The sequence below is a fragment of the Lottia gigantea genome (genome assembly GCF_000327385.1).
Source record: "Lottia gigantea unplaced genomic scaffold LOTGIsca_5, whole genome shotgun sequence".
Taxonomy (NCBI): Eukaryota; Metazoa; Mollusca; class Gastropoda; family Lottiidae; genus Lottia; species Lottia gigantea.
In genome coordinates this window covers 907,893-929,720 of record NW_008709715.1, presented here as the reverse complement: position 1 = coordinate 929,720, position 21,828 = coordinate 907,893, and the positions used below count along the sequence as shown (strand labels likewise).

Sequence of the window (21,828 nt, the reverse complement as noted above, 5' to 3'; positions counted from 1 at the left end):
GGCTTGTGGTAATTGATTGCTTATTCATAAATTCCCTACTTTCATCCCCAACAGTCCAGTCTTATGGACTTTCTTGTCGTACTTGATATAAAGTTTCGAAAGACTAAAGAAACGCCAACCATGAAAATTCTTATAAAACATGTTCCATATGTTCAATATATTCGTTCAATATTCTGTTATTGCTTAAAAAGTCTATTTAACATCGATTTCCCCCGGCATCTTTACATAGGCATTTAAACATAAAGATATATGATACACCCACATTACGTATCTTTTGTCTTTCAGTATATATATATAATAATGAGATGATTTTCCGTTTTTACGATGAACTGTTTTTGAGTATTTGTCATTGTACAATAGTTGTTTGCCGTGATTACGATTTATGGTAGGCGTATTGGTGACCCGATTACTCCAAAACAATCATGTCATTAATATTTTGATCAGATTGATTATACTTCAAAAGGTTATCACTTCCATGGATGTTTGTGCTGACACCTATCAATACCGAAACGAGGTCATTGGTTATCATGTCTCCCAAAGTGCTTTCTCAAAATAAACCGTAATTTTGATGATGTGTTCAAGACGGTAATTCCATTATGTCCAGAAGTTTAGTATTAATATGATCATAATAAGATTAAGTTCAGTATTGTCCTAAAGGTATAGATTTAAGTATGCCACCAGAAATTATTGAAGGCATCAGCTTTTTTTCTCAATTGGTTTTACGCCGACTAGCCCCTTTAACAAGAGTCATTATACTTTATCCACGAAGTCATCTCTTGACATCACCTAGTCATTAGCTTCATAAGGAAAGGCTTGTTTTTAATCTTGTTTCAGTCGCTGACCCAAACGACAAGAAGTCGAGGATAAATGACACAGACATCCTCTGAGAATATAAGCAATAAGTTCATCAGTAAACAACATATCTATAATTACATTGTAATTTCACATTGTTAAAACCATATAGTCAGACGCTTAAACTATTCTAATCTCCGTAATGTCTCTAGACAAATTCATTTGATTGAAGTAAACAATTAACAATATTTTCAGACATTCCTTTCTCAGATTTAACGGGGATGAGATCTGATAGACTGACGATCCAATTGATCGAAACGTTCCTATCGCGAAATTTGTCGAAAATGTCGCCACAATTTTAGAACATATTTCGTTTGTTTTTACGACCTATGGCTCAAATTATGGCTCATTGGAAATATCATTGCAGGGCTTCTTTTCACAAGTGATGACTTAAACGAGGGGATCTGTCCAGATCCAACAATCATCATCACAGACCATCAAAGCTGTCTTTGGGGAGCACGTCTCCACACATGGCTGCTTTTGTCATGTGACTAACCAAAGCTCTCCTGCCAGTAGATGAGGAAAGAAGGGGATGGTATAGATTTGCGGAACCCCCAAGAAGAGTTTTGTTTGGATTCTCTGTTCATACTTTGACACCAAATAGGTGATTAAGTGGAGGTGTATTGAGTAATTAGTGCTGTCACATAGGGTTAACTGGGGAGGGGGGGGGGATCATCAAAGTTAAAATTTACAAACAGCATGTGACAAACAGTTCAATAATAGGCGATCATAGGCGTGCGATAGATAAACACCCGTGTCCCTGTTGATTGCTGGCTTGGACCTTCTGATGTGGATGCTCTCCATTGTTTACCTCATCTTTGCGTGTAGGTTGGTGTAGGACTTCGATTTCCGACCAACGCACCTTGTGCCTTTTATTCAGTAACAGGTGTTCAGCCACTGCTGATTGCTTGTCTGGGATGTAGACTGATGATCCTTGATTCTCTTTACCAATATGGGATTCATTGAACTATGATGATCTCTTGTTGTTAATGATTCCCTTAAAGAAGCATTAAAGATTAAGTACATGTATATAAATTGTCCTATTTTCTTATTTCTTTGGTGATCAATTATCTGATGAGTAACCCACACGTATATTTGAATTATCAGGAAGCAAAAGGAATTAGAGATTGTAAACTACATCATGAAGTTATACACTTTGTAAAAAATAAAATAAGGAGAATTATAGCCACTTAAAATATATTTATTTCTTTCAACTTCAATCTTATCACAATATACAAATTTATTTTGTTATTTCTATATTTTCCTGGATTGTTGTTCACTTTTTAGACTTGTCCCATACAGATAACAAGAATAGTGTAGTGGAATTCTATATCAGTTTGTTCTGCAATGATCATAAACATGTTTTATATCCTACTTTTCCGCTCCTGGTTTGGTTACGAAGACGAATAATGCCATTCAGTGTGCAATAAGCAAAATTTTGCCAAACGTCCAGGTATCTGTAATGTACACAGCATGTAGCACATTAGGCCCCTGTTTATTGTCCCACAGCTACCACAGCTCCAACCATATTTTAAAGATATAACGACTTATACAGTTAACATCAGTAATGTTTCTAAGGAGAGCACCATGGGGGTGAGGCTTAAACCCCCAGAAATTAGACCCAAGATTTGGTTCTTCAAAGCCTGAAACTGTTGGCTCTGCTTGATGTTATTGTGGCATCTCCACCTAATAATTTATATCAACATCACTGGTTTATCATGTTTCATATCGGAATGTCACAGTTTATTTTGAATGTTGAATAATTGATGAGAAAGTTTTATTATAAATCTAAGTCAATATTTTGGATGATAGCATCACGCTCCATGGAATATGTATCATTTAAAAATTCTTCAAAAGGCCTCTGTAATAAAATACTATGTAATGCTCCACTGGTAAATCTGAAACTACAAAAGAAACATAAAATAATATCAAGTGATATTTTGTTATCAGGGCCTTTTTTTTGTTATAAAATTCAATACTTCTTTAAAATTCTTTTCATTAGATTTTTTGAAGAATGGGCCATGATATGTCAAAAGTACCATAGTTTCTACTTAATAGTAGGTCAACAATAAAACTTTACAGTTGATGTAAAAAAGGCTACTAAAACTAGATAATGATCAAAATTGACTGTTTTCAAAAGACATTAATTTGTCATAGCATGTCTTATTTTTATCTTATGTGTGATTATGAAAACATGATTACTTCTGTATTTATTTTTTTACATTTTTGTCAGATTCTCAAAGGAATACATTTATACAATGAATACTAATTGTATCCAACAGGTTTTAATTGTCTATCCAAAGCTCTTGTGTCTATAATTAACATCTATTATACAAAATAAAATCATATATAAAATTGATGGCATTTATGCATGTTGTTTCTTATATAATTCTATCATGTTTGTAATTCTATTTGGCTATTGAGTGAAATGTCAGTAATAAAATGCGAAACAGTAAAAATACTGAGTAAGTACATCAAGGGCATAGCACATTGTATTATAAAGGCAAATATTCAAGAGAATTTACTTAATTGTCATCATGTGTCTCACTTTTGTATAAACTATCGCATAAAATGACACCACAGTTGAATACAATTTGGAGTTGTTAAATTTCTCGATCCCACTTATATGTCATTTAGTCATTTGATACATTGGATACATTCTTGATGGTGAGAAAGTCGAATTTGATTGGATTTTTATGTGTATCAGGGACACTGTTAGCATCTTTTTGCACTTTTGCAATTTTTAATCAGAAGTCTGTTGTTCCTGCAATTCCACTAAGCGTTTCATGACGTCCCTATCATAAATTGCCATTAACAATATAAGAAAATTTTGTGATAATTACGGTTATCAAAAACTTGATTCTAGAGGAATCGCCAGAAGCACAGACATCCCACTGAAATTTGAAATGAAAAGTTGAAAAAACTAAGGTTGCTGCTTTTGAGACAATCAGGTGTCTAATCAATTCTTACCTTCTATAAAATATTGTATATTTATTTTTAATAAACTGGCTGAGTTTTTCAAATAAAGTTTCTTCTTCTTGTTTTTTAACCGCTTGTTTGGCTGCTAGAGCTTGTTTATATTGAGATAACAGTGGATCACTCTCAAATCTGTTTAATGCCTTGTCAGCTACAAGACAAAAATAATTTCTGTTATTGGAAGTTAATAACAATTTTCCACATTGTCCAAAATCATGAATTCAAGGCATGGTAACTTTTATATCCTTAACATGACTTCTTATAGAAAATTAAGATTCTGTCCAAAATCATGAATTCAAGGCAAGGTAACTTTAATATCCTTAACATGACTTCTTATAGAAAATTAAGATTCTGTCCAAAATCATGAATTGAAGGCAAGGTAACTTTAATATCCTTAACATGCTTCTTATAGTAAATTAAGATTCTGTCTAAAATCATGAATTGAAGGCAAGGTAACTTTAATATCCTTAACATGCTTTCTTATAGTAAATTAAGATTCTGTCTAAAATCATGAATTGAAGGCAAGGTAACTTTAATATTCTTAACATGACTTCTTATAGTAAATTAAGATTCTGTCCAAAATCATGAATTGAAGGCAAGGTAACTTTAATATTCTTAACATGACTTCTTATAGAAAATTAAGATTCTGTCCAAAATCATGAATTGAAGGCAAGGTAACTTTAATATTCTTAACATGACTTCTTATAGAAAATTAAGATTCTGTCTAAAATCATGAATTGAAGGCATGGTAACTTTAATATTCTTAACATGACTTCTTATAGTAAATTAAGATTCTGTCCAAAATCATGAATTGAAGGCAAGGTAACTTTAATATCCTTAACATGACTTCTTATTGTAAATTAAGATTCTGTCTAAAATCATGAATTGAAGGCAAGGTAACTTTAATATCCTTAACATGACTTCTTATTGTAAATTAAGATTCTGTCTAAAATCATGAATTGAAGGCATGGTAACTTTAATATCCTTAACATGACTTCTAATTGTAAATTAAGATTCTGTCCAAAATCATGAATCAAGGCAATGTAACTTTAATATCCTTAACATGACTTCTTATAGAAAATTAAGGTTCTGTCCAAAATCATGAATTGAAGGCAAGGTAACTTTAATATCCTTAACATGACTTCTTATTGTAAATTAAGATTCTGTCTAAAATCATGAATTGAAGGCAAGGTAACTTTAATATCCTTAACATGACTTCTTATTGTAAATTAAGATTCTGTCCAAAATCATGAATTGAAGGCAAGGTAACTTTAATATCCTTAACATGACTTCTTATAGTAAATTAAGATTCTCTCCAAAATCATGAATTGAAGGCAAGGTAACTTTAATATCCTTAACATGACTTCTTATAGTAAATTAAGATTCTGTCCAAAATCATGAATTGAAGGCAAGGTAACTTTAGTATCCTTTACATGCTTTCTTATTTAAATAAGGATTCTGTCCAAAATCATGAATTGAAAGCAAGGTAACTTTAATATCCTTAACATGACTTCTTATAGTAAATTAAGATTCTGTCTAAAATCATGAATTGAAGGCAAAGGTAACTTTAATATCCTTAACATGACTTCTTATAGTAAATTAAGATTCTGTCTAAAATCATGAATTGAAGGCAAGGTAAATTTAATATCCTATTATTTATTAACTTTTTCATTCATCACAAAAAATCCCGGGTAGATTGGCTTACATTTCCCTGCTGTCAATTGACTGTCATATTATAGAGTCTGTTTGTACACAACAATGTAATATGCCATCTATATTGTATAAGTCGTGGCATATCTTCAAGGAAATTTCGAAAACCAAATTACCTATGTGTTATCTACACTATAAATGTCATACTATATAACATTAAATTTCCTCATCCTGACGCATTCGGACGACTTTCCGTGCAGAGATCACCCGAATGTGACGTATTTTGTGGAGATTCCCTGTCTTTTTTATGCACCAAAGCATCCATCTGTCTAGAAGTCCGTGCGTCAAAAGAAAGATAATGCATACGTTTAACGCACATATGGAATCATATTTGACGCATGACGGATCCGCAAGAGCCATTAATGTCCGCATGACTCATTCGCATGACGCGTATATGGAATCTTAGCTTAATACATCCAAGCCTAAAAAGTATTCTTAAATAATGTAAGCTATATATATCATCATTGAAGTGAACCAAAATGACCATATTAAAATGTTTGTACTTTCTGAAGGTGGTCAAGTTGATAACCAATCATAGATGTCATCAGGTGTTCCAGATGGGTAAGAAAGCCCTTTCTATCAACTTTCAATTATTGTTTAAAACCTCAGCCTCATATTAAATAGTTCATTTGCTGTTACCAATGTATTGCCAGATTTGCATTTTGGATTTCGTTTTGGCGGCAATGGTGGCATCAGTTGAAGAAACTCTTCCTCCTGACCTCCAGCAGGCAAGCACTGCCATTGTTTGGTTTGGATCGTTAGTACTCAGGTTTTTAATATTATTAACTATTAATATTAAATACATCTTACCCATTCCATCATCTAATGTACCATTAACTGCCATTTCATATTCCACCAGATTCTCCATAAAATAAACTTCAGTAGTATTAACATATATATACATATAACACGATGGTGTAGATGATATAGTGTGAACATTATGGAACGCTCCAGCAGGTACCTACAACGATAACAACTTTGGTTTAGGAGGATCCTTTCTACCTGCTGGTCCTTGGCTTCTATCTTTCTAAATCATTACAGCTGGGTTGACTATAATAATGAGGTAGATTATTTAAGGTCACTCGAGCTGCTATGCCCTACATGTCTGGCAAATAGAGCCAAATTAACACCCCTGGGATCGTGCAAGGATTGTAGCATGTTAAGAGCCCTTTCAAAAGACTAGAAGCTAATAATTGGTCTGACAAGTACTATTGTACAAAGTCAAACAAGCAAACTCTGCCTTCCAAGAAAAATAATTGAAAAAGGAACATACCTGCATGTGTTCACCTTCTATTAAAGTATAATTTTCTAGTTTTTCTACCAGTTCTACTAAAACTTTCCCTTTTAAAACAGTTATACTGGTATTTCCTAAATCTTCTTGTACAAAATTCTCCAGATATAATCCTATTTGTAACAAAAAAAACAATTCTCTTTATCAACATGGCATCAGATACCTTTCAACTGCTCTAAATATTTTATTTCAATCTTACAATTGCATAAGCTTATTTGTATTTCACAATGTCACATTTGGATTTATCTACATAAACATGGCCATAAAAGTGTTAAATTTTTGCTCATTAATTTTACAGAATTTAATATATATAACATTGTTATAGTGACAAGATGTTACTAGAACATGAATATTTACATAGAGATACAATAAGGTTAACAATTGCTTTAACAGTTGATACACAACTAAATCATCAAAACATTTTTAAGCAATACAATTATCAATCTATAGGCCAAAATCTTTTTAACCAAAATAAACTTTTCTAAAATTACCTGGAAAATCAGCCACAAAAACCACATCAGCTGACTCTGAAGAGTTGGTAGTTGATTTCTGTATTTCTGCAAGTTTTCCTCTCCAGTCAGACAGATCTACCAATAATGGCATCAACCATGGTGTTTCTTTAAATGGACTCCACTCTTCTGATAATATATCAACTTTTGGATCAAACATTCTGTACATAACAAAAGATACAAATTCTAATTCATCCACACAAATAATTAGACCAGAAAAAGGACCGATGAGTTTAAAAATTTATCAATTTGTGAGAATTTGAAAATAGTAGAACTCTTCTCGATTACGACAAATAAATGAAGGTACTGGCTTTTAATCTTGATTTTCATTCTTCTAGTCAACCAAATTTGTAAATGGGTAGCCTACAGATAATCCAGAAAGGCCAAGGGGTTACCAATGTAAAGATAGGAATGAAACTAAATTTCATACTTTAAATCATACAGGTCAACTTATTCAAGGGAAGCAACCAATATATTGAAAATTAATAAAACAGTTGTCAAACATTTACCTTTGTTGAAATCTATCATTTATAGATTTCCATACATCAAAATATAAAGCTACATTGGTAATATTGTAGGCTTTTAAATGGTCAGCTATGCAATGTGCATGTTGTTTTAACATATCAGCATGGGAACTCCATCTTCTTGAACCAACCCATGCCTGGGGCAAAAAGAAAGAATATATTATCCATAGTCCATTTCTTTGGCTAGATGTTGAGAAACCAGGTTTTGTAAAAGACCTGCCTTGGTAAAAAACTTCTTGAATATTTTTATTTGCTATGAACAAATTTAAGAACACCAGCTATCTATGCGTAGAAGTTGGTTTAGCATATCATAATGCTCACCCATTGTATCCCCAGTTCAAATTGTTTGAATATATGATGTTTTATACACTTATGCCCCTAAATATCTGTCAGAATGCACCAAAAACTCTCTCTGAAACTCCATGAAAGGCTTATGACTATGAAACCTCCACAAATTCGCCAGATTTTTAAATCAGCCTGGACTGTTGTCCCATTGAGTCTGTCTACCCCCTATTTGTAATCCCAGTTTAATATGATTTTCTTTTCTCTTTGACTAAGACTATGTAAGTGCAATTTTCAAATCATCATGTCTTACCTGTGGATTCAGATATCCAGTTGTACCTGTATCTTTATCAATATAAGTTAATCTGATATGTTGTACACTCCATGAATGGATCATCATATCCCACGAATAACCATATAACCCATTAGTCCAGTTATTATAGCCCTTTAATATAAACATAACCTATTAGTTCAATTATTTAATATAACCCACTGGTTAAGTTATTATAGTCTTTAAATATAAATATAACCCATTAGTTCAAATATTATAGCCCTTTAATATGAATATAACCCATAGACTCAGTCATTAAATATAACACATTAGTTCAAATATAGCTCTTTAATATGAATATAACCCAGAGACTCAGTCATTAAATATAACCCATTAGTTCAAATATTATAGCCCTTTAATATGAATATAACCCATAGACTCAGTCATTAAATATAACCCATTAGTTCAAATATTATAGCCCTTTAATATGAATATAACCCATAGGCTCAGTCATTAAATATAACCCATTAGTTCAAATATTATAGCTCTTTAATATGAATATAACCCATAGGCTATGCAGATTTATACATTGTACACAGGTTTTTCTGTTTATACATCGATAAACTGAAAAGATTTTCAGGTCATTCCTTAAATAAACCAGAAGTGTTATTATGAGCCTTTTAATATAAAAATAACAAATTAGACCAGTAACTATAGCTCTTGAATATATATATATAACCAAAAAGTTGTTTTATTATGACAATTTCATATAAATATAACTCATTCAGTTATCATAGCACTGAATATAACCATTTATTCCAGTTATTGAAGCTATTTAGCTAAATATGTAAGCTATATAACTCATAGATGAATATTTGAAATAATGCCTACCTTGGTGATTCCATGTGAATATGGTAAAACTAGTTGTAACAATAAAAATAAAATAGTACCCAGGGATGATAATTTGTGGTACAATGATGATTTAATGGGCGGTGCTTTTGTGCTTTTTAAAATCTGGAATATAAAAGATATGGAATCAAGAAGTAAAAATTCTGACCTTATAGTACAAAATTTAGTATCAGGACTTCAGATGATCATTTTGTGCTGACCATGATTGGACATGTATAGCCAGGGTCCTAAAAAATTACTGTTTTGTAAACATGCTAACTACATCAATGGATTATTACATTATACAATAACATTTCTGAATATTCATTACAGCTAATAACTGTAAAACTGTAGTCTAGATACATGATTGAGAACACAAGACAAAAGTCATATATGAAAAGGGAAACAACTCTATGACACATGAATAACATTATCAGAACATCTCTGAAGGTTGAGGCACCTACAACCACTACTTTATCTTTATACGAAGAAAAATATTAGCATTATTTTTTAATATCTGTTGACAAACCTGCTGTTTACAATCTTCAGTTTTGATATGTTGTTTATGATATATACAATGATCATTGGGCTGTAAATCTTCTTCTTCTGGCGTAAACAATTGACAATTAGCTGATATTGATTTAAATATACGTCGTGGCCAGTCCGTATAACAAAATATTACTTGTGTTGCCAGCATCATCCATGGAAACATTCCTGAAAATAGAATAAATAACTTGGTTATCTGCTATATAATAACAGCAGGGCAAATACACATTCTGAAATAACCGCAAGACAGTCATGACAAGCATTGTTCTAGGAGAATCACCCTTATGTTTAGAAAGGAAAGTTTTGAGGGTTCATAGTTTATTATGGAATAATAGATTGCTAAATCATGAAGAGGTTAACTTTGTCATGGCAGTAGAATATCTGAATTGGATTGCAGTCGGCCGGATGATTCAAATAATATGGTCAATGCTCATCAGATTCAGTCTGCATTATGTCTTTAAGAGTTGATCATTTCTCTCTTTGTGATTAACAAATTGATCAATACCAGGCAGGGTATGCGCACTCTTCTAGACACCTGATACCCTTTCCATTCTGAAATACTTACTCACTTGATATATTTCTTCATGCGAAAAGTTCATTAGCTGGTACCAATGTTTAACCAGTATGTTAATTTCGTTTCGTTTTGCAGTTTGGATTGTTAATACTTGCCTTTTTATTGAATCATTTGCATTCTACATGACATGATAATTGCAGCGCATTTAAACTGGCCAAATGATAGATTCCATGACTAGAAATGTGTAATGTGGGCTTAAAAGGCTATCTACTGTTATTTAAGATAGTGCATCAACATCAGCAATTGTTGGCAATTAAAGGTCAAAGCAATATATATAATCATAGTACCAACCTATATTAAACATTTGAGAATTCATTAAATGGAAACTTGAACACATGACCATTCCTAACAATCTAGTTTTATCAAAAAATAATAAAAAACCAACAGAGATGTCTATTATCAAGCCACCAATATGTACTATAAATAGATCTATCTGTTCTTCTGTTAATAACAACCTGAAAATACATTGTTTATCATTTTAAAAAAATGTCTCTATTGATATTCCAGCACTGTACACAGGTCCTTCAAAAGTTGGAAAAAGATAAGTGTTGCTATTCTAATCATTGTCGTCAATTTGGTTTATATTCAAAAGTGAAATGTACTTAACAAAGGCTAAGCTGCCCTGTCTTTCAAAAATAAAAAAATAGTAATTGAAATCAAATTAAATCAAATTGATGGATTTAGAAATTTGATTAATAATCTAATTTGAGTTTCAAACTCAATGGAAGAAGAAAAGCTGTTTATTGAATTAGAGGTAATACAGTTAGAATAGTGAATAAAATTAGTTTGGTCTGGTCAGTAGAATTACCAAGAGGGGACCAATCATCTAACTTAATTAGAATTTTTCATGCTACTATAGTTAACAGTGTCAAATAAGACCATTAATTTAATTTAGGTGTCTGTCTTCGTACAGACATAAAGATTTAATATCATACAATAAACTTTATAAAAGAATGATATATCATACAATAAACTTTATACAAGAATGACAAATCATACAATAAACTTTATACAAGAATGACATATCATACAATAAACTTTATACAAGGATAACATATTATACATTAAACTTTATACAAGAATGACATATTATACAATAAACTTTATACAAGAATGACATATCATACAATAAACTTTATACAAGGATAACATATTATACATTAAACTTTATACAAGAATGACATATTATACAATAAACTTTATACAAGAATGACATATCATACAATAAACTTTATAAAAGAATGACATATTATACAATAAACTTTATACAAGAATGATATATCATACAATAAACTTTATAAAAGAATGACATATTATACAATAAACTTTATAAAAGAATGACATATCATACAATAAACTTTATACAAGAATGACATATCATACAATAAACTTTATACAAGGATAACATATTATACATTAAACTTTATACAAGAATGACATATTATACAATAAACTTTATACAAGAATGACATATCATACAATAAACTTTATACAAGGATAACATATTATACATTAAACTTTATACAAGAATGACATATTATACAATAAACTTTATACAAGAATGACATATCATACAATAAACTTTATAAAAGAATGACATATTATACATTAAACTTTATACAAGAATGATATATCATACAATAAACTTTATAAAAGAATGACATATTATACATTAAACTTTATACAAGAATGATATATCATACAATAAACTTTATACAAGAATGACATATTATACATTAAACTTTATACAAGAATGACATATCATACAATAAACTTTATAAAAGAATGACATATTATACATTAAACTTTATACAAGAATGATATATCATACAATAAACTTTATACAAGGATGACACATCATACAATAAACTTTATAAAAGAATGACATATTATACATTAAACTTTATACAAGAATAAAATATCATACAATAAACTTTATAAAAGAATTTCATATCATACAATAAACTTTATACAAGAATGACATATCATACAATAAACTTTATAAAAGAATGACATATTATACATTAAACTTTATACAAGAATGACATATCATACAATAAACTTTATACAAGAATGACATATTATACATTAAACTTTATACAAGGATGACATATCATACAATAAACTTTATACAAGAATGACATATTATACATTAAACTTTATACAAGTATGACATATCATACAATAAACTTTATACAAGAATGACGAATTTCATATCATACAATAAACTTTATACAAGAATGACATATCATACAATAAATTTTATACAAGAATGACATATTATACATTAAACTTTATACAAGAATGACATATCATATAATAAACATTATACAAGAATGACATATTATACATTAAACTTTATACAAGAATGACATATCATACATTCAACTTTATACAAGAATGACATATCATATAATAAACTTTATACAAGAATGACATATTATACATTAAACTTTATACAAGAATGACATATCACACAATAAACTTTATACAAGAATGACATATTATACAATAAACTTTATACAAGGATGACACATCATACAATAAACTTTATACACGAATGACATATTATACATTAAACTTTATACAAGAATGACATATTATACAATAAACTTTATACAAGGATGACACATCATACAATAAACTTTATACAAGAATGACATATCATACAATAATTTTACACTAGGATGACATATCATACAATAAACTTTATACAAGGATGACATATTATACATTAAACTTTATACAAGAATGACATATCATACAATAAACTTTATACAAGGATTACATATTATACTTTAAACTTTATACAAGAATGACATATTATACATTAAACTTTATACAAGGATGACATATCATACAATAAACTTTATACAAGAATAAAATATCATACAATAAACTTTATAAAAGAATTTCATAGCATACAATAAACTTTATACAAGGATGACATATCATACAATAAACTTTATACAAGAATTTCATATCATACAATAAACTTTATACAAGAATGACAGTCTCAGATACTACTGATTAAACCCTCTTCATTGTACCCTTTAAAAATTCTGAACACCATTCAATAAAGATACCTAACAAACAATGTTAGATAATTGCACTCTTAGAAATGGGATGCTGGGATTACACAAGTGTGGCATCAGGTGTCCTAGAAGGATTGGGCCTGTGTAAGGTCTTAATTGAGTAAAAATTAAAGGGACAAATGTGTAAATGTGAAAATATGTAAATAGTCTTCTGAAGTACTAAAAATGTATGAAAATTGCATAATTCCTTCAAAAATATCTCAATTTCACTATCTCTATGTAAGTTTATTACATATATCACAGAGTATCTTAAAATAACAAGTTATCATTTTAACATTTAAACGCGGATAATTCTGGACACATATGGATTTGGAGCCTCAAATTTGGGCGGTGACAAAGGCTCAAATTTCATATCAGTCCATTTGAAATCTGTTGGCTTCTGGAAACTCTGGCACCCCAACACCTTCTGCTTTAGAGCTGCTTTAACCCTTCAAGCTTTGTCTCAAGGAGACACCAAAAGCATTTTCTAGATAAACCCAACATACTATTAAACTTATAATAATGATAAGTTCTGGTCAAAATTACTTTTTTTTTATCTTGTAGATGGTCAAAATTACTCAATGGTCAACATTTCTACATTCCTAATGCAAACAAACTTTATTTGGAAAATTTCCAAGAGACAACTTTTAATAACAGTGTGTGGTGTATTTCTTGTTGTTCTTTGGTAGAAATACTGTTATTACCCCAGAGATACCAAAAGTATCAGACAGGATAATGCTATGGTTTTTTTTATTTATACATTTATTCCAGTAGTAAGGTACATAATAATCACCATGAGAAAGATTGTATACATTGGAAATAATAGAGTATGAACACAGATATAAAGAGCTTGTTTTACATATAATCTGTATAAATGGTCAGTAGATGAAAAATGAGTAGACCATTCTGATTATAGACTCTGGATTAAATTAACTTATAGATTATTTTTTTTTATACAAAATTAAAGGAATAGTCTGGTTTTTTTTTTTTAGTAGGATAGGAAAGTTAAGTGCTCAAATCAATGGCTACAGACCAAAATCTTAGAGAAATATATCTGAAACTTATCTGAAAGTTTTACCTAAGAGTACCTTGCTGTTAATTTTTAGAACAACAAAACTATTTAAAAGGCTTATATAATAAACCATTAAAAGTTGCTTGGTTGGTGTCAGAAACAGATTTTAGTGAATTAAACGCTAAGTTGTAGATAAATATATGTCTTACTTATTCAGGTTTCAAATCAAAAAAATGACCTACAACTTTGGATTTCTTTTGTATTTGGAGTGATTAAGGGTTATATATATGTACTAATACCATGTATTGATACATGACCCTTGGAGTGATTATGGGTTATATATGTGTACTAATACCATGTATTGATACATGACCCTTGGAGTGATGATGAGTTATTTATGTGTACTAATACCACGTATTGATACATGGCCCTTGGAGTGATGATGGGTTATTTATGTGTACTAATACCACGTATTGATACATGACCCTTGGAGTGATGATGGGTTATTTATGTGTACTAATACCATGTAATGATACATGACCCTTGGAGTGATGATGGGATATTTATGTGTACTAATATCATGTATTGATACACGACCCTTGGAGTGATGATGGGTTATATATGTGTACTAATACCATGTATTGATACATGACCCTTGGAGTGATGATGGGTTATATGTGTACTAATACCATGTATTGATACATGACCATGTGATATGATACTTGTATTGTGGAACAGTGTATTGTTATGTGTCAATTAACAAACATTGTCAGCACTATAAATAGCTCTAAAACACAACTTACTTAAATGGGTCAAAAACCCAATGACTTGATAAATTCTGCATTGAATAACCATAAACCCAGTCAAAATCTAACTTCTTTAACCCAGCGATAAAATACACCAGAAAAACCTGCAGAAGATAAAAAAAATACCAGCATTGACAGTTTAATTTCACCAAGTTTCTCTTAAAAGAAACCACAATCTTGAAAGTGGATGTAAAAAACATGTTTATGAAGGCGTATTAAAGATAGAGATTGTATCAAGCTATTTTATGATACAATAAATCAAATCTCTGTGGTAAACTATACATGTCAATACCAGTCTTTATATCCTAGTTATTACTCATATTATCAAATTTATTCTCAGCTTTGCATTGGAATCTTATTGGAAAATCATCTCTTTTATGTAACACAAAATTGAAGACTAAAACTCAGAAATAACTAATCTTTGATATTTTAATGTGTGATATCAATGTGGCCATGTGGTGGGGATAATTTTGACAAGATCATTATATATCTATCATTTATATCTTTGATTGAAAAATTGTCAGTTCACAAATTCAGCTAGTATTAAAACATTTAGATCTATTTGCATCAAAAGAAGAAAGAAAACATGAGGATACAAGGATAAGAGGATAACAAGAATGCTTTCTTGCAGCTGATCCTTGGCCAAACCTCTTGGCATTAATCTTCCCCAGATTATCTGTATCCATTTACCGCCAGGTCAATTTGAATAATGAATAATGAAGAAAGACGACATAATTAAGTTCACCAGATTGTCACAAGCTGATCAAGATTAGAACCCACAACTGCCATTTGTTTTAAACCTCTAACTAACAGTGCAATAGAATTAAATCAGCTAAAGGAATTATAATTTTCTTAAATTTAACACCTTTTTAAGAGCGACGAATATTAATAATGAAAAGAGTAACTCGAGGCCATGTATAAAAGTACATATCTGCATTGACAATCTGGCATCATGGTTACAGTATTATCACTAAAAGTCTATCTATATTACCTGTGTTCTAAGTAATGTATAGTTCCATAATGGTACATGACAGTTTCTGTATTTTTTAGAGAAGAAACCATCAAGAGACCTGCAAACATAGTAATAACACAGTTAATGTTATTTTTCTAACAGTTTCAGAGCCTGAAGAACACAATGCTATTAAATTTTCTTAAGTGCAATGCTTCTCAACAGGGGAAATGGGAGGCAAGGTGATCTACGACTGCAAAATTCACCCTGAAAATCGAGAACGAACATTCAGCCCAAGGGTCTTATTGGACCATCTTGATATGTGGAGTATGAGTAGTATAATTCATGGTTAATTGTTGAATACATTTTTTCGAGTGAAAAATGTTTCAAAATGACTGATTTATTTTGGGGAGGAATAGATTTGGAAGAAATCTTTCAGGAATGAATGATCTAACTGAGGTTGAGAAGCACTGCCTTTGTGAAACATGTCAAATCAAATCTGGTAAAAAAGGTGCAGTATTTTCCAGCAGTAGTCTTGATCAGTTCTCAGAACATTCCATTTAAAAGCACACCAAAACAAACTTACCAATATCTGTTGGCATCAGAAATAGTGAGTAGAAATGCCAATATACCATATAAATAACTATGATTATTCCAGGAAGTTTTATCCAAGAAAAATATATACCAGTATGGTAATAAAAAACATAAACAACTAAAACGGTATTGAAATCCTAACATTATTCCAGTAGCACCTGAAATAACAAACAGTACATTGATAGATTATGATATATATAATACTATCATATCTTGTAGCAAGAATAGTACACCAGTTGTTTACTGAGATTCTACCAGTGGCTAATCAAGTTTTATTTCAAATATCTTGGTGGTATTTCTATGGGCATCCATTCCAAGTGGCCTGGCTTTGTCTCCCCACTCTCGAATTTCTTATCATTTGACCTAGGGAAAGAAAGGCCACCTGACAATAAATCTTACTCAGTATTCTATATACAGCGTTCTATTTCTTTTTCCATTCATAAAGTAGAATTAGATTTAAAACAAGATAATAAATAAAACCTACATGACATGAATTCAGAAAATAAAACTGAGTGTTGTCTGAAATTCTTCAGAAGCAATTTATTTTAGGCATCAAGATAAGATTTTGAATGTGCAATAGGTAGGTATCTTTTCAAGATAAGGAAAAATATTTTAAGGGAAAGAATCTGCTTAAGAAAGTCCACCCTTTGCCAGTTATTAATCACGGTCTGCAATGTCTATCAGAATCGTGGCACAATTCCACATGTTTCAGACTACCTAATGACATGAATGGAAGCCTGTCATTTGCAGTAAACAAACTGGTAACCTAATCAAGCTTGCATGTTCTAATAATCCAAATCAAATTTCTGTTGACTCTCGACTTGACCTTTATCCCTAATCAGTTTTGACACATCACCAGAAAATACGACCAATCAATAACATGAATTGTTGAAAATATTTGCCTCACTTCTTTGTAACTTCTCTAATTTGATTGATGGGCCAACTATTTTTCCCGGAGTGAAATTCATCAACAATTCTTATCTTAGGCCCAGTATTTATATTCTCGTTAAACTAATGGTAGGAATAAAAGATGTCCACCATTAGCTATCTCATTCTCAGTCAGCTAGAAGTTGACGTCTGGTCAAGTAGAAAATGGCGGATATTGGTACAGGAAGTAATTAGTTCAATCACATAATACAGTTTCTAACTTAAAATTAAGAACTAAATGTCAAGACAAAAAATAAAGAATTCCTTAATTTGTTAAAGAATGTCACTGCAACCAAAAACAGTTTTGACAGTGATGGTTGTTGCCTGATTGGTTGCCGTCTTCGTGGTTATTGTTGCCGTTTAAAACTAAAACAGATGAGTCTTGAGAAATACACGACATGATAATTATCTACAGACAGAACTTAATGAGCTACAAAAAGATCTTATTGAAACTTTTAGTCTACTTACGTCCAGTCTGGTGCTTAAACATAATGAAGAAAAAAGAGCAAGTTTTGTTCTAAATTCTGAAAGTTTTTTGGGGGAAGAGTGTACAGGCTTCTTTACAATTTTTGTCAGAAGGTTTCTGGCAATCTCAGCAATCATTCATATGAAAATTGATCATAAAGACAATACATCAAACAGTGACGTAGCCAGGATGTCACACACCACTGACCTCAAATGTTACTTATCTGGAAGGGGTTGCAAATTTACAAAACATAACATTAAGCATGTATCTGACATCAAGCTGTAAGTACACACTAGCTGGGTCACTTAATGTACACAGTTCAAGCAATTTTCATCATTTCAGAAATTCACACAAGGAGGAGTCAACATTTCACATGAAACTGCCCTTCAAGAGGCTAAGAGAATGAAAGTCAAGAACCTAATCCCTTGGCAACAATCAGACCTGCCAGAGGTTGATTTTCTGTAGACTTTGATTGCACTGATTATTATCAACATTTGGGAGATTGTTGGTAATTTCAACTTTTCTTTTTGCCTCACGGCACTACAAGGTAATGAGTGTCTCCATTTCAATGTTCACCAATAGTCAATAATATGACAAGTGGTTTGAATTACCAGTCAGAAATGTCAATGGAGTCCACACATTGACTTCTGAATATTAGGGGCAACCATATCTTACAACATAAATAAAATAATGGTTTTGATTTGAGAGTAAATAATGTGAGAAACCCTAACTGGATCATATTTTTTTAGTATATTCTTTGAGAATTATCATTGTAAATATTAGAAGTATATTAACCTATAAAGGTTGTCTGGAGCTCTATTTAAGCTATCTATACACTCTTCAGAATTACCACCTTTGGATGTGTTGGCACTTTCAAATAGTAATGTTACAATTTACAGAACTTATTAATGTTAAAATATTATCACTTACCAATTAACATAACAAAATATACTATATACATCCATTCTAATGGCAATGGTTTTAAAAAATTAAATAGTGGAAATCTACATTCATCAGTATGGCCCCATCTTACATCAGCCATACCTAGTCCTCTTTCTTGTGGTATATCAATCAACATTAAAAATCCTGAAAAATGTTTCAAAAAAACAAATTATGTGAATCATCACCTTCCTTTAGCTCAGGGGTTTTCAAATTTTTCTCTCCCCTCTCCCCTATAAAAATCGGTACTATTTGGTGATTTTCACTTATAAGAGCTGAAACTTCTTTTCTATTATTAGAATCATGAAACATCAATCTATATAGCAGCATTTTTATCAATTTACATAATGAAATATAGCCTGTGGCCCCCATGGAAAATTGTGTGGCCCCTGCCAAGCCCAAGCAACGAGTGTTTCCTATAAACGCCACCAAATCTATATCAATATTTGTAATGTGCATGAAAACAAACATGTTACAAATCAAAATATAAAATGTTATAAACTGTGCCCTTGGACATAGTGAATATCTCTATTGATGTAAACAGTAGCGTTTTACTGTAATAAATAATCAATGTAAAACATCAGAGAAACTGTAAGATATTTATGGGTTCTGCTCTATAGCAGATTGGAAACTGTTCAATTCTTTATACAGCATAATTACATAGGAAATATAAATCAAAACCTCTTCTCAGACCAATATATCATCATTTTATACTAGCTTTGCTTGATCAAGCAACTAATTTTACCGTTTCTTCATACCCCTTACATTATCTCTGAAGTATAGAGCTACAACATGAGCCAGATGAATGGTGAAAATTGACAGGAATTATCATAGCATTTAAGACTCTGCAAATTTTTTTTTCTTTCTTTTTCCCTCAATCTTATCTTAGACAGAATCAATATATCAAATGAAAAGTTTGTATTGAAGAATTTAATTGGTATGGCTTCCTTACCAAATAGAAACCTGACAACACCAAGACAAGCCGGATCACTTGGCCTACACAAAAGCCGTATTACTGCTTGAGGTGATTTGAAATCGTCGATTGAAAATCCAAAAGTCTTCTCCATTGAAGATAAAGGTTGGTTATTATTTGATTCTGTTCTTCCACTTTCATGTTGTGTTTTTTTCTTCATACCCATGTCTTTGAAATACTAGCTTTTTCTCTGAAAAATATGAAAATTAATTCAATTAACAAAAATTTTTCTTTAAGAATAAGTCTTTATTCACAATCTATACACTTTGTTTGAAAGTAGAAACAATCCTGTAGCCAAGCTTTTAAGAATTGAAAATATAGCTACATGTAAATCAAATGTTCGTGTTAGAAAGCACAGTTGATCTAGTAGTTACATGTATTGTTGCTAGCAGACTTTCAATCAAAGGTTCTGGTTGGCTGTAAACAGAAATAGAACACTTCAATACAGATGGCATCATCTTTCAGTTGTGTTATTCTGGATTTTGAATTTATCAATCAAAAGCAAATTTGCATGTACCATTGAGCTTTGAAAAATATCATGAACATATTTAAGGTGAACATATTAAAAACAGACTGCATTGGAGTACATCTTTCTTATGCTCAAAGAAACTCAAAATATAGACCTAAAACAGATCAACTTGTAATAAATGAAGATTAACAACCAGAATTAAACAAATCTCATGAATTTGCTGGGTGCACTTTTAATTTGTCAAAAATAATGACATAACATTGCTTACAAGCACAATCTACTAATCTAAACCCTTGGTGAGACACATCAACCAAATATACAGAATTCTACTCTTTCAACCCTCATTAAAAACAAATCATCAGAAGTGAGACAAATGATAAAATAGTGTGATATTCAGTATGAGAAGAGGTTACAATGATTATATTATTAGTAGGAAATAGTTGTAAAAATATTAGAGAACAAGCAATAGAACACACCAATCAATACTGACTGGTAGTCTAGTAATGAACACACCTTGTCAATAATAAGAGCCTAATTAGTGAAAACTCATCAACCAAATAGACTGATTAACATTCTAAAGACAGAGAAATTAAATAAATGACACCATCAGTGACTGGTATGAGCAATAAGATTACACGTCTACAGGATTAGCATATGACACTACTGCCATAAAACAAATCATCAGATCAGAGCAGTGTTTCTCAATCTTTCTAATCAACTTCCCCAGATGAGAAAAAAATTTCTGATCCTCGGTTGATTAGAGACATACCCACCATAAATCCAATACAACAGACTGCAAGTTACATATTTTCAAGTAAGTAGATTTATTCAGAAACTTTTTCAATACAGTATGATAATTAATTTTTACACTAAATAATTACAATAAATAATTTAGATTAATTAGAACAATTTAGTATGTGACCTTAACATCAGTTTGTCTAAACACTCTTGCTATCAACAAGTCAGGAGCCCATTTTGATAACAATATTTTTAAAACCATTTCATATTCCATATCAATATAGGTTTCAAATCTCAATATATGGTCACAAATTTAATCTTTCCTCATCATACCAATTTGGAACATATTGGGAAAAAGATTTATGTTTAGAGATTTGGCTACAGACCAACAGGGTAGGTAGGATTTTTCGAAGCTCTCTCCTTACAAATTATGGATCTTTCTTCCAGACCATTCTTTT

At 30.9% G+C, this 21,828-nt stretch overlaps 2 protein-coding genes across 2 annotated transcripts in view; one reads left to right on the top strand and one right to left on the bottom strand.

The window, feature by feature from the left end:
* The window catches only part of LOTGIDRAFT_154033 (hypothetical protein), a gene marked incomplete at both ends in the record, with an annotated part of 2,912 nt that extends 2,603 nt beyond the window's left edge, over window positions 1-309 (top strand). Inside the window, one exon of the mRNA XM_009061766.1 lies at window positions 286-309. Within this exon, the coding sequence (XP_009060014.1) occupies window positions 286-309 (24 nt within the window). The remainder of the gene's footprint in view (window positions 1-285) is intronic.
* Window positions 310-2,034: 1,725 nt separating this feature from the next.
* Window positions 2,035-20,263, bottom strand: LOTGIDRAFT_182855 (hypothetical protein). Its single transcript, XM_009061765.1, has 15 exons — window positions 20,143-20,263; window positions 19,182-19,337; window positions 16,851-17,016; window positions 16,307-16,385; window positions 15,313-15,419; window positions 10,715-10,878; window positions 9,844-10,017; window positions 9,307-9,410; window positions 8,458-8,589; window positions 7,848-7,999; window positions 7,321-7,499; window positions 6,812-6,942; window positions 6,349-6,499; window positions 3,823-3,979; window positions 2,035-2,756 (listed from the first exon to the last, which is right to left on the bottom strand). Exons 1-15 carry the CDS (start codon window positions 20,255-20,257, stop codon window positions 2,633-2,635), a joined length of 2,091 nt encoding a protein of 696 aa, XP_009060013.1. The 5' UTR covers window positions 20,258-20,263; the 3' UTR covers window positions 2,035-2,632.
* Between the last annotated feature and the right edge of the window lie 1,565 nt (window positions 20,264-21,828).